The sequence below is a fragment of the Fukomys damarensis genome, unplaced genomic scaffold (genome assembly GCF_012274545.1).
Source record: "Fukomys damarensis isolate Sample0158 unplaced genomic scaffold, DMR_v1.0_HiC HiC_scaffold_14, whole genome shotgun sequence".
In the NCBI taxonomy this organism is placed as follows: Eukaryota; Metazoa; Chordata; class Mammalia; order Rodentia; family Bathyergidae; genus Fukomys; species Fukomys damarensis.
Window position 1 is genome coordinate 49,084,496 of NW_022900926.1, and position 15,330 is coordinate 49,099,825.

Consider the following 15,330-nt stretch of genomic DNA (forward strand, 5'->3'; position numbering starts at 1 on the left):
ATACATCAGTGGTAGTAGGGTTTCTGCCCAGCAAGAGCAAAGGCATGGCTTCAACTGCCAGCACTGTAAAAAGAACAAACTGGCTATAAAGCCATGTTTCTTTGCCATAAGCAGTTTAAGCTTACTTCATTTATAATCAATTACTGAATCACTAGCTCTAACTTAATCAAGTAAAATCAACAGCATGTGAGAAAGGCTTAAAACTAGGCAAAGTTTACAAAAAAGAACAAGATGGAAGTTTCCATTTTATTAACAATTCATTTGATAGTTATTAAACTATACTCTGCAATATATAGTGAGAATACTGTTTGGTTAAAGTACTGTATTAGCTTCAGCAGGGTTGATTTCCACATTATTCCTTTTAAGCTTCTTTTCTTGCTTCTGTTTCATAAACCAAGTATCAGTTAAAACAGATACCTTCATTTTGTTAGACTACAATGTTTGTTGTACATCTGTAAAAACTCTACTCTCATAAAATCCATGAATCTCCATTTCTAATCTTGGACATAATGGTTTCTGTATTACTAGATATACTTTCTCCTGTGAAATTAAGAAAAATTAGTCCTCACAATTTAAATAATGAACACTTCAAATCCTTTTTGGAATTCTAAAGGAAATCAGTACAGGAACAAAACAATTTTAATATTTTGTGCTGGTTCAACTTCAGAGTTTCTTGTATGCACTTAAGAATTTACTGGGCCAGAAATGTAACTCAGTGACAGAGTGCTCGCCTTGCATGCTTGAGGACCTGGGTTCAAACTCCAGTAACACTACAACCAAAAAAAAAAGTATTCTACAAAAAAAAATAAATAAAGCAAAAAAAAAAAATCTTACTGTTGATTCTCTAACAATGAGTCTTCTTCATAATTTCATCACTGTCAAAATCAAAATGGATACCATATGTGTAGCTAATATAATGTGCAAGTGAAAAATATTAGGACCCTTAACTGCATTATCCAGTAAGTTCCAGGTCCATACTTTTAACTATTACACACCTCCAATTCAATTTCCAGAGACATTTAAAACTCAAGGGTAGGGGAAAGGTAATACGGGAAAAGAAAAAAATATGAGAAAATGAAAAAATGGAAATAAAGTATTTGTAAATAGGGAAAGGGGGGGGCAAGGACAAGGGAAATAATGAGAACCAAGACCTGTCATGTAAAGGTACAAGATCCCAAGGATGAATGTAACTGTTCTATATATCTAAAATGAGCCAATAAACTCAATGAGAGAAATAAATAAAGAAAGAAAACAAAACTCAGCATGTCTTCAAATGAACTTTCTATCTTTCTTACAAACATACTTCATTATTCTGAAATTGAAACCTGGGAGTTATCATATAATACCAATAACAATAACGACCACTTAGGAAAAGCTACTTTGTGCCAAGCATTGTGCCCAGTATATTTTATGTATTAAACTTAATCCCTGTCCTTCAAATAACTTGCAAAATATGCACTACTTGGAAAAACTCTGATATAAAGAATCATTTCATTCTGATTTTTCTCCAATTAATTTGAGTATTGGCTACTAATTTCATTTTAACTTTCAATGAACTGAAAGTACTAGTCTGATCAGAATCTATAGAGATACTTGTTTTTTAAAACAAATGGCACTGACAGTCATATCAGCTCAACTTGTTTGCCAAAATCAAATCAGTTCACTGTACAAAGATGAGTAGCCAAAATGAATGTAACACAAGTTTCAAGAGTATAAATGAGTTTAAATGAATATAACAGATAGTAACTATTGTTTCTACATCTGTGTCATTGTAAACAACAGACACTAATTGAGCATCAACCAAACACTACATTTAATAGCTTGATAAATGTAAGAAAAATTTATAAAATGTTATCTTTTCTCTCAAGCAGCCCACAATCTAGTTGGTACTATATGAATAGGAAGATATTAACAAAAGAAATGAAGCATTTTGATAAAACATTAGAAATATCATAAGTAGGAATAAGTTTACCAAACACAGCATAATAATAGGTAGCTCATGAGAACTCAAAAGAGAAGATGACTCTTGGAAAACGCAGCAGAAAAAATATAGTAGGTAGAAATTTTGTTGTTGTTGTTGTTGTTTTGAGACAGGGTTTCACTATGTAGTTCAGACTGCTCTGGAACTCACTGTGTAGTGCAGGCTGGTATCGAACTTGCAGTGATCCTCCTGCCTCAGCCTCCCGAGTGCTGGGATTACAGGCATGCACCACCACGCCTGGCCATAAAATTCCTCTTTTTAAACATTATTTATTTATTTTATTTATTTTATTTATTTTTTTGGTACCAGAGATTGAACTCAGGACCTTGCACTTGTGAGGGAGGAGGCAGTAGTACTGAGCTAAACCCATGGCCTCTTGTAGGTAGAAATATTCCCAAAGAAATTATGTACATATACTTTAACTGTCCTTTACACACACCTGTATTATTAATTTGTATACAACATTTTTCAAAGGTATGAATAACTCAAGTAACACAGGATCAGCATTTCACAAAAAATAAAAAAGCACTGTCTCTAATATCCAAAAAAATCACAGCTCTGTGGATAACTTCACAATTGGTGTACCATCCCAAGAGGTTTATATTACCAAAAATTAAAAATTATACAAAATATTAAAATGCTCACAAATATAAAAATAGAGAAAAACTGAAAGCTTTCACTCCAAAATCAGGAACAAAACAAGGATGTCCATTATTACCACTCCTGTTCTATAAAAATACTCAAAGTTTAGCCAGAGCAATCAGACAAGAGAAAGAAATAAAAAGGATACATATAGTAAAGGAAGAAGTCAGATTATCATTATTTTCAGATGACATGATCTTTACATATAAGACTCCAAAAATTCTATCGACTCCTAGAATTCATAATCAAATACAGCAATGTATCACGATACAAAATCAACACACAACAAGCAAAACCATACCTGTGTACCAATAATGAATTCACCAATAAAGAATTAGGAAAATAATATTATTAACTGTATCAAGAAAAAATTAAACACTAAGGAATTAACCTAACCAAGGAAGTGAAAGACCTCTACAACGAAAACTACAGTACTCTGAAGAAAGAAAGAAAAAAAAAAGATTTGATAAAGGACAGGCAAAACCAATATGATCGAAGTGGTCATACTCCTAAAATTGAGATACAGATTTAATGCAATCTCAAGCAAATTACCAACAGCAATCCTCACAGAACTAGGAAAAACAAACTGAAAAGTTAAATGGAACATAAGAGATCCAGAATAGCAAGAGCAATCCTGGGCAACAAGAGCAAAGCAGGAGGGATTACTTTCCCAGATTTCAAGTTAAATTACAAAGTCGGAGTGATAAAAACATTATGGTACTGGCTCAAAAAACAGACATGTTTGTCTGGGGATTTAGCTCAGTTACACCACCACCTACCTAGAAAGTACAAGGTCCTGAGTTCAATCCCCAGTACCAAAAGAAAAGAAAAAAGAAAACTGACATGTGGATCAACTGAACAGAACAGATTATGCAGAAACCACCCCAGGTACATTCAGTTACCTGATCTATGACCAAGGGACCAAAACTATATGCAAGAGGAAAGATAGCCTCTTTAATGAATGGTGGTTAAAAATACCAATGATACCACATGCAAAAGATTGTATCTAGACTCGCATTCTTCTCAACATGTAATAAACTAAAACCAAAATGGATCAAATACCTAAATAATGAAATGGAAATAATTTGCTAGATGGTAAAACTCTTGAAGATATAGGTATAGATAGGCAAGGTTTTTCTGAAAAGAACTCAAATTATGTAAGAAGTAATACCAAGAATCAACAAGTGGGATCATATCAAATTAAAAAGCATCTGCACAGCAAAGGAAAAAACCAACAGAGCAAAGAGAATACCTATAGAATGGGAAAAAAATTTTCCCAATTGCATCTTAAAGAGATGATTAATATCTAGAATGTATAAAGATGTAAAAAAAAATTAGACCCTCAAAATAAAAGACTCAATAAAAAAGTGGGCAAGTGAAATGAAATGATACTTTTTAGAAGAAGTACAAATGGCCAATAAATACATGAAAAAAATGTTCAACATCACTGGCCATTAGAGAACTACAAAATGTAAAACCACACTGAGAATAGAACAGAAATCACACTGAATAGAAATCTTATTCCAGAAATCAAATAATAACAAATGCTGGAGAGTATGCAGGAAAAAAAGAACTCTTCTCCATTGTTTGTCAAGTGTAAACAGTACCACTGTGGAAATCAGTAAACAACTATGTTACAAACTGTGTGCTAAATATATCTTTCCTCCTTCAACTTTGGGTGTCAGATATTTTGTCTTTGTAACTAGAAAGTAGCTAAAACAGGAAGGGAAAGATAGGAAGGGAAGGGTAAGTAAAAAGTATTAAGATATGTTATATACATACACCAACTCCCAATAAAAAATGCAAAATTGATACTAATTCATATTAAGAAATATATGAAGTAATGTGATAAAAAGATATACCTATTTGCACTGTTTTCAGTACTTGAAGCACATTAGCCCTTATCTTTCGCTCATTACCTTCCTAAATACTACCCCAAATTCACACAAAATGAATATAATAAGAGGTTTACTACACCTATTCACTTTTGGGGTATCTTAGATTACCTGCTATGGCAGTAGAAAGTTTAACAGACACATGTAAATTTTGGCTTAATAGCAAAAATAATCAGTACTATGGTTGAATGTAGTTTATCCCTGAGGGTTCATATGTTGGAAGCCTGGTCCTCTGTCTGGAAGTGTAGAAGTGGTGAGAACTTTAAGAAATGGTCTTACATGGGCCGGGGATTTAGCTCAGCGGTTCGGTAGCCTGCCTCACAAGCGGAAGGACCCGAGTTTGATCCCTGGCACCAAAAAAAAAAGAAATAGAGTCTTATAGAAGATCCTTAGGTCACTTCGAAAGAAGTTCTTATAAAAGTCTAACACTGATCTCTAACTTTCTACCTCCACAGGTATGAGCTAAATAAATCTGTTTTCTTTATAATGCAACCCAGCCTCAGATATTTAATTACAATAAAAAGGGATAATATAATGCATGCTAACTGATACCAAAGGATATGTATTACTCAAACACATTTAAAATTCCCTTTTTAATTAGTTAATAATATATTTATGCTACACAACACAGTGTCAAATAGTTTTAAGATAAATAATTGTGAGTTCATGAGAATTACTCTACTGAAAAACCTCTAAATCATCAAAAGTTAGAATATACAAATTAAGAAGCAATGTGACAGAAAACTTCAATACAGAATAGATTATACAGAACCCATGTTAGAAACTTTGCTTTCTTTGTTGGTAAACATTCCTTTACTTAAATTTCAAATGTTGTGGAAAATTTCAAAGAACAATACAATAAATAACTCCACCTACATTCAACATTTGTGAGTATTCTGCTAGAATGCTCTCCTACATCCTTCCCCACCTTTTCTTTTCTCCCTGCGCAACTGTCTTATTATTAAGTACTTTATTGTTGAGAAAGCCACCATAATCAAATATACTGACACTTCTACAGAAAAACAAATAACACTAAGGAAGACAAAAATCGTAGTCTTATAAACTCAACTCAGGTATGCAACTAAATGAGTTCAGAATAGTACATTAAAAGGATCATTCACCACGATAAAGTGGAACTTATCCCTGGGATACCAGAGTGGCTCAATATATGCAAATCAATACATGTGATATACCACATAACAAAATTAAAGACAAAACTCATATGATCAGTTCAATAGATACAGGAAAGCAAGACAAGAGTCAACATTCTTTGATGATTAAAAACTCTCAACAAATTAGGTATTTAGGGAATCTACCTCAACACAATAAAGACCATATATGACATTCCACAGCTAGCATTAGATATACTAACATCTTTAGAAAACCCTAAAGATGGCACTACAAGCTATAGTAACTGATAAACAATTTGGAAAGTTGTAGGATGCAAAAGCAATATAAAGAAACCAGTAGTATTTCTATACACTAACAATGAACTACCCAAAAATGAAATCAAGAAAGCAATCCCATTAACATAAACTAGAAGAAAAAATAAAATTCTTAGGAACAAATTTAACCAAGGATGTGAAAGCACATTAAAACAATACTGAAAAACTCCATGACCTCAGTCTGGGCAATAATTTTTTTTTTATTTGACTCCAAAGTTTAAGAAAGAAAGAACAAAAGAATAGCAAAGAAAAGTAATTGGGACAAAAGCAAACTAAAACCTTTGTACTATATAAGAAAAAAAATCAAAGAAAAGAGACTCTTCTGGGATGGGAGAAAAAGTTTCACAAACCACACACTGGATAAGGGGTTAATGGAAAACACACAAAGAGTTCAAACAACTTGATAAGCAAGAAAACAACCAAATTGTAAAATAGGCAAAAACCTGAATATATTTTTCTCAAAGACCTACAAGCTAAAGGGTATATAAAAAAATGTTCAACACCACTAACCATCAAAGAAGTGCAAATTAGAACTATTATGATATATTAAGTCACACCTGTTAGAATGGCTATTATCAAAACAATGAAAAGTGTTTCAGGAGGATGTGGATAACAGGAACCCATGCATACTATACAAGCATTAAGGAAAACACTACAGAGGTTCCTCAACAACTTACAAATAGAACTACCTTTTAAAAAAAGGTATATGTTGTTGACATATACATTATCTTGATCATTTTAATCTCCCTAGCTAGCCTCTTCTTTTCCCATTCTCCTCCTGATCTCCTTCCCCATCTCCAAAAAGTCTACCTTCCCATTTCCAACTAGTCTCCTTTATGTTACTCATTATTTTATTTACATTTTATGTGTTTCATATAAGAGAAACCATTGCAATATTTAACTTTCTGTGTTCAATTCATCCACTTTCCCACAAATTTAAAACTACTACTTAATCTAGCAATCCCACTACTGGCATATATCCAAAGGAAATGAAATCAGTAAATCAGAGTTACATGCATACTTAGGTTCACTGCAGCACTATTCACAACACCCAAGGTAGTCAATGTGAACATCAACAGATGAAGGAAGAAAATGTAGCATACATACACAGTAAATACACAGTACTATTTAGCCTTAAAAAGTAGAAAATCCTGCCATTTATGACAAGATGGTTGAACCTGAAGACTATTATATTAAGTAAAATATGACAGACACAAAAGTATAAAAATACAAACACTGTAAGATCTCGTGACAGACTGTAAGATCATATGACAGACTGTAAAAAGGGTCAATTTCATAGGAGAGGACAGCATGATGGTGTTTACCGTGGCTGGGGATGTTGAGTAGGGGGTGTAACATTAGGGAGAGGTTGGGCAAAAAATGCAAAATTTCAGATATGAGGAATGACTTCAAGAGATATACCATAAAGAGTGTGACTAGTTAATGACAATGTATTATATACCTGAAATTTATGTAGTTATATTTCAGTGTTCTTGCCACAAATACATGATAAGCACAAGAGGTAATGGACGTGTTAATTACCTTGATTTACATTTCACAATACATACATGGTCAAAACACCATGCTGCACACCATAAATATATGCAATTTTTTCAATTAAAACAAACATAAATAATTTTTAAATACTGCAAAAATATGACCAAAAAAGTAAGTAAAATATATGTTACAATTAAAATAAAAGTTTACATACCTTGGCTTCTGAAACACTAAACTATATTGTTGGCAAGCGAGACCCACAGTGGGAGTATAAACAATAGGCATGAATTTTTCAACATCAGACATTAGTACTCTATAAAAGAGCTTTTCATTTCTATCCTGAAGATCCATTAAGAGAAGATACCTATGGAAATTAGGCATAATTAGATCTATGTCTAATACTCATTAAATACTTTATAAGAAATCTAAACATTTTTCAATCAACTACAAAGTATTTTTAAATCACAGAAAAAATCTAAACATAAAAGAATTTAGAAATATTCTTAAACACCTCAAAGAATAAAGAACAATACACATTAACTATCATTTAAATATTAAAGTCATTGGTTAAATAACACCATCTTATTCAATACTTGAAGAGACTATCCCTATTTTAAAATAACTAGTGAAAATATCACTAAAGATTTAGTTTAACCATTAATTAAATAGAAAGACTTAATCTTTTAACTTCCAGTACTGAATAGCCAAGACAAATGACAAGCAGGAAATGAGGAAGGGAATGTAACACTCACATTACAAATGACTTAAGGTGGGCCAGAGATTTAGCTCAGTGGTTCTGTTGCCTGCCTCGCAAGAGCAAGGACCCAAGTTCAATCTCCGGTATAAAAAAAACAAAAACAAACTTAAGGTACAGCTGGGGTGGAGTTCAGTGGGAGAGTACTTGCCTAGCATGTGTGAGGCCCTGGGTTCAATGTCCAGAACCAAAAAACAGTAATTAAGGAAGGCAAGCCGAAAGGTCTTTTCATACTATCTACATCTAATGGCCTTTTTATCTAGAGACATTTCTGACCCAAAGGTATCTTTCTAATCACAAACCTTTTCATGTTACCTATAACCTTCAACAGCTTATTGAATAAAACTTCTTACTGCAATTGAAAAGAATCCTGAAGTACTTTACTCAACAACCTCACCAGCATTTTGGGATTGATGTTTTATTATTGTTTAGATATGAATTGAGTATGTCTTCAACGAGTTCATGTGCTAGAAGTGTGCTCCCCAGTACGGCAATGTGAAAGGTGGAACCTTGTAGAGAGGGGGCCCAGTGAAAGGTAGTGAGGTCAATGGGGAAATGTCTTTGCATTAATGTAGTTCTCATAAGATCCAGGTTAGTTTCCTCAAAACAGAACTGTTACAAAAAGAACAATTTTAAAAGACCGAGCTGGGCATGGCAGCACATTTATAAAATCTTGCTTTCTGGGTGGTGAGGAAGGAGAATAATAAAATCAAGCCCACTCTAGACACCTTAGCAATTGAGCAAGATCTTGTCTCAAAATTTTTAAAAATTTACATTTTAAACATTTAAAAGGGATAAGGATACAACTCAGTGCAAAGGGTCTAGGTACAATCCCCATTTTATACATACATTCATACATACACATACATACTTAGACAAGATTGGTCCTCCCCAGCTCTCTTGCTTCCTTTCCTGCCTTACGAGCTCTCCTTCATAACTGTGCTTCTGTCATGATGCCATCTGCCTATGCATCATGGGCAAGGTGGCTTTCACTAAAGGCCAAACAGATGGGGCTGCTTGATCTTTGACTTTGTCTTCAAAACTGTTATCTAAATAAACCTGTTTTCTTTACAAAGTTTCTAGCTTTAGGTATTTTGTTATAGCAACAAAAATACACTAATATATTTCATTCCCTACAAGAGTTGAAATACACAGAATTAAGAGGAATTAATGGATTTTAATGCAATTAGACAAATATAACTCTAAAAATAAACATTTGAAGATGGGATAAATTGTAGACATTCTAAAATGTATTTATCAAAGTAGAAATCATAACTGCTAATTCAGTGGTAGATTCTTATACCTTGCCTTACTTATCAAAACATTTGACATGAGTGGCATTGACTTCCAATCCATCATATTCTTTTTCTCCTATTTCACTGGCCTTTCCCTCCCGCTCTCTTTCCCCCCCTCTCATTCTCTCTCTCTGTATCTTTTTCCCTTCTCTGAAAGCTAACATTTACATGTAGTAAAATAGGAAATTACACAGCTTTGCCTTCAAAATATATCTAAAATCTGACCACCTTTATTACTATCACCATGAATGCAAATCAACATCATCCCTTGCCTGGATTATTGTATCAGTGTCTTAAAAGTTTTCAAAGTCTATATTCTATCATTGCCACTGCACATGGTATTTCTGAAATACAGCTCAGAATATGCTGGTCTGTTTAAAAACTCAAGAGAGTCCCCTTTTCACTCACACTAACATCAGAAGTCCTTTAGTGGTCTCTCATCAGCTTGCTAATTTCCTTTCCTAATTTAAAACTCTTCCCCTAGCCCATTCTTCTTCAGACACAAGTCTCCTTGCTGATTCTTGAACGTGGCAGCTATAGAACACTTCTCCTCATGCCTAATACTCTTACTACTTTTGAGTATTTCATCAAAACTCATTATCCCAATGAAGGCTACGTTTATCGCCCAATTTAACAATTCAATGTGGCCGTCCCTATCCCCAGCATTGTCAGTTCTTCTTTTCCCTTTTTTCTAGTCTCATAACTTTGTAGTTTATTACATAACTTACCTTTTTACTGCTTATAAATTTTTAATAATTTTAAGTATTTATGTAAATTTCACAAAGGTAAACCATAAGCTGGGTGCTTTATCAACAAGAGATTTATTTCTCACAGTTCTTATGGTTGGAAGTCTAAAATCAAAGAGTTAGATCACAGAGCCAGTTCTGGTGATGCCCTCTTCCAGGTTACAAACAGCTGACTTCTCATTGTATCCTCATATGGTAGAAAATGAAGGGAGCTAGCTCTCTGGCCTCTTCTTAGAAGAGCATTAATCCTATTTATGATGGTTCCACTCTCCTGATCTAATTGCCTCCCAAAGACCACATCTCCAAATACCATCACACTGGGAATTAGATTTTAAAATATGAATTCATAACCGACAGGACATGCAGATATTTGGTCAAATACTTTTCCAGATATTTCTCCAAAAAGGTTTTCATGGGTGAAATTAATATTTAAATTCACAGACTTCGAGTAGCAGATTATCCACAACGTGAGTTAAGTGACATCCAATCAGTTCTAGGCCATTAAAGACTGACTTTCCTTCAACAAAGAGAGGGTTGAAACTGCAACTCTCTCCTGGGTCTCCAGCTCACCAGCCTACCTACAGATTTTTTATTTACCAAGCCTCCCCCTCCTCTCCTCTGTCCCCTTCCCTCTCTTCCTTCTCCTTCTTCTCCTTCCTCTTCTCTTTTCTCTTCCTCCTCTTCTTTATCCTTCACCTTTCTCTTCTTTCTTTCCTCTTTCTCCTCCGTCTTCCTTTTCTCTTCCTCCATATATACAGAACTTTTTCTTTTTTCCATACATTCATATCCTGTGGTTCCAATTCTCTGGAGAACTCTGATTACTTCCAATACCTACTACATCCTAGATTAGCTACTTTTTAAAAATCCTTTAGCATAGTCAAATAGCTATTATTCTTTCTAACCCACATACACACAAAAATGAAGTTTACAGAGGTTCAGTCCCTTAAGAAAGGGCAGGGTAAAAAGCAGGGCAAGGCAGACATGGTAGCCATGGCAGTGGCTGTAGTGAACTGCTAATGGACCCACTGATGATGAGGTACAGACAGGATTTCAATCTAGAAATATCTAACTCCAAGGGTAGAGAAAAATGTTATTTTTTTCTGTGTGCAGACACAAACTGAATTTCTAATAAAATGAATTAAATTCCAAATATATTGCAACTATGCTTGGAGGCTGAAAAATAACACTTTACCTACAATATACTTAAGTATGAGCAAAAGTCAGTTTAGTCATTTTGCTCTGTTTATGATGGCATTTTCTGATAATTTACCTTGATGACCACAATTTTGACATAAGAAAAAGGCAGTCTGAGAGTACAATTTAGAAAACAAATTTTATTTCATTCAACTGTTTCTAGAAAGTGTAAATATTTCTAAAAATCATTATATTTACAAGCAAATTCTCAAAGTTGACTACTTTTTTCAAATCACTAAAACATTTTAACTTTTTCTTACAAAAAAAAAAAAAAGAAAACTTGACAGTTGCTTAAGAGAAATATTAAAATTACATTCAGGAATGTGTTACCTGTCAAAGTCAGAGTTCAGACGTTCAAAATTTTTAACTACTCTAAGGAGCTGAAGGTCCTGGCTGATGAAGCTAGGTGGTAACAATCCATGAATGTTCAATTGCTGTCTTTCTTCCAGAGTGAAAGCCAAGTCCTATGGAAAAAAAAAATTATTTTAAGGGGGATTAAAAAAGCAGATATACATAAAGCCCAGCAGGGATACAGAATTATCCAAAGATCTGGCATCACTCTAAGCATTGCCATGCAACTGCAAATAAAGTATGTAAGCTCTCTACACCTGTTTCTTTATGTATAAAAATTAGAATACTGTAGTCAGAGCTGCATCACTTATATTAGTATGAGAAAATATGGGAAGAAACTACTTGAAGACACATAAATGAAAGAATATATAATCATCATTAATGCACAAACATAAAAATGAAGTTATTATAAGAATTTTAAAATTAAGAGTATCAGTAGGTTAGCTGATACCTGCTATGCTTCCACCTCTAAAACAGGTCAGGAAATGCCTAATATGATTATCAGGTACCTATTTCAACACTTTTCTCTCTTAAATTATTTTCCCCTATTCCTACCCACTCCCTGATACACAAAACTTGCCCCAATTCCTGAACACAACACATCCTCTTATTCTTCTATGATACCATATTCAAAAATGTCTCTTCAATCTTACCTTAAATGCTCTCTTCTCTAATGAGCTGTACATCCACTTCAGCCCCATTATTAAGCCTATGTTTACATGAACACATAATAACAAACTCTGGAGCTCAAAAACCAGCAAATAAAACAGAAATGATGGATTAATAAAAAAACTAGATTGGACCTAAGAGATCTGTTTCTTTCCAAGAAGAAAAAGCAAGGAATCCTCTGAAGTCATTAATGGAAGATAAAGATCTGGTAGATTGTGAGACAGAGTTTCTCTAAAGTCCCACTGGAGATACTGAAACCCAAAAGATTCCTCTGATTAGCCTGTACTGCTCCATCTATGGTCCAGGATAAGGACTGACATGATATGACACTTGTTAGAATTGTCTGGATGTCTGTGTCCTCCCAAAATTGACATGTAGAAACCCTCGCCCCCTTCTTGAGATATGAGTAGGTCATGAGTGCTGTCTGTCCAATGAACAGGACTAATGTCCTTATAAAAGAAACCCTAGAGATCTTGTTTTATAAGGGTGCCATGAGAGGACAAAGACAGATGCCTACAAATCAGGAAGTAAGCCCTTCACCAGACACCAAATCTTCAGCATCTTGATCTGGGGCTTTCCAGCTTTACAACTGTGGGAAATAAATTTCTTTCATTTAAAAGACATCCAGTGCATAGTATCCTATTATCACAGCCCAAAAGGACTAAGCTGGATATGTGCATTGTAATTATTGCTCTATCTAAACAACTTTGATGGGTAGGAACACATTTACTAATTGCACTGAGTGGTTCTATAGCCATCCTCTTCTATCCCTGAAAGTTTTTTTACAATGACAGAATAATGACTCCTGAATCTTAATGAAGTTTATCACTTAAGGGGAAAGAACAATTCGGTTCATTTCTGAGGGAAATGACAGACACTGACTATTGAGGAAAGAACACATTTAATGCCAGGATGTTTATGAAAGAAATCAATGAACAGCCTTCTTTTCCTTCTAATTTTCGACATTGCAAAATCCATTAACACGTCTTTGGTGGAAAGGTTTATGTTTAAATAGCCTCTTGGGTTGGGAGTTGGACTACTGAGAGACAAATATATTTGCCCAATGAATGGCCCCTCTTAAGGCCGAGCTGCTTGCAAAGCCACCAATAGCTCTAGAACCTTTAGTGCAAGAAATTATATACAGTCTTGAATTTTCATAAGGTCTCAAGTGCTATCAGCACAGCTAGCATGTACTTGCAAGGTATTTTTCTCCACTAGCAGCTATTCTCATGTCTGCAGAAGGCCCCACTGCTGTATACTCAGCTCCAATCAATATATGTGGAAAATAAAAGGGTGGTCCCTCTCCAAGAGCATAATCCAGTGTCTTATTGTCCCTGACCCAGCCACCTCCTCTAGAGGCCAAGACAATAGCAGACCAGCACGGTGTGTCAATCCTTTACACAGAAGCTCCACCCAGCACCAGGAGATACCTGGGGTGTTGCCTGAACTCTCTGGTCTTTATTTTGTATTTAGGTGGTGGTGTCCCCACACCAGAATGGAAACTACATGAGATCAAGAAATCTTGTCTCTATTCATCATTTTCTCCCTAGTGCTTAGAACAGTACCTGATATAATTAGAAATCAATAATTTAACATACAAAAAAATAGAATGCTTTAAATATTCAATGTTAGAAATATTGAGCTTTTAAAAAACTACAAAATTACTAGTTGGGAAATTGATTAGCTATTGCTCTGACAAAATCATTTCTAAATTTTAAAGCAATTAAAAAGGACTATTTGTGTGGAAAAGTTTATAAAATGGAAGACATATTTTATTTGTTAAATATGTAACTGGGAAGATTATTTAAAATAAAATGTTATGAAATAACTTGGTGGAATGAAACAAAACTATAAGTAACATATTTGAAAATGAAAAAAATTAGGTTTCTCTAACTAAAAAATGTAAAATGAGAGAAAAGGGTAGGGCATTGTGTACATGTAACAAACCCCTACAAGGAATGTGATTATTATATACTAAATACACACATGCACACTCACACCTTTTTTTTTGGTACTGGGGATCAAACTCAGGTCCTTGTGCTTATGAGGCAAAAGATGGCACCACTGAGCTACACTCACACTCTTGAAGGAGTCCAAGAGATGCAGGGAGAGAGAGGGAGGGGAGGAGAAAAGGGACGGAAAAGAATTAAAATATCTACAGGTACAAATTCCCTATGATGAATGTGATCATTATGTATGACAAATATGTACTTAAATTTTAAAAAGGTATGTCATGTATATGCACAAACTCCCCATGATGAATGTAATCATTATGTATTACAAATAGGCCAAAAAAATATAAAAAAGAAAAAAGTCCAAAAATAGTCACAATGAAGCATTAACTGAATGTTATCCCTGGACAGTATGCCTGAAAAAAAATAACAATCAAAATCTTTTCATAAGTAATAAAATATTCCCTCATTCACTTAAAAATGCAACTAACAATCATGTATTGCGGTGGTTAGTCTTTTTACAGAAATTTTTCACTATCTGATACAAAAATAAGTTTTAAATCTAACAGATATTCCACATCTTAAGCCATGTAACTGATAACACAATCTGGAAATCTTTTTATATTCTTTGATTTGTAGTAACTACAAATTCCCATACTCCCCCCTACTCTGTTCGGAAAATTTTTCAAAAATATACTTACATGCCAGTTCATTTCTTAAAAAAAAACTAGGGCAACTTGTTCAAGACAAAGTTGTATAACTTTGTACCATTATTAGTACCATTTATGAGTTTTTAAAAAATTAATAGCTTAAATCTTACAATTTTTAAATTTCTAGAAATTTTTAAATGAGTAATGTCCTTTCTATCAGTAATTTTTCTTATTAAAATTCATATTCAAAGAGATATGT

The 15,330-nt window shown here is 33.9% G+C and overlaps 1 protein-coding gene across 1 annotated transcript in view; it reads right to left on the reverse strand.

The window, feature by feature from the left end:
* Positions 1-15,330, reverse strand: part of Me1 (malic enzyme 1) — a 160,194-nt gene that overhangs the window by 126,929 nt on the left and 17,935 nt on the right. The window contains exons 4-5 of the mRNA XM_010631170.2: positions 11,780-11,913; positions 7,675-7,824 (exon numbers count right to left, since the gene is read on the reverse strand). Coding sequence (XP_010629472.1) covers positions 7,675-7,824; positions 11,780-11,913 — 284 coding nt within the window. The remainder of the gene's footprint in view (positions 1-7,674; positions 7,825-11,779; positions 11,914-15,330) is intronic.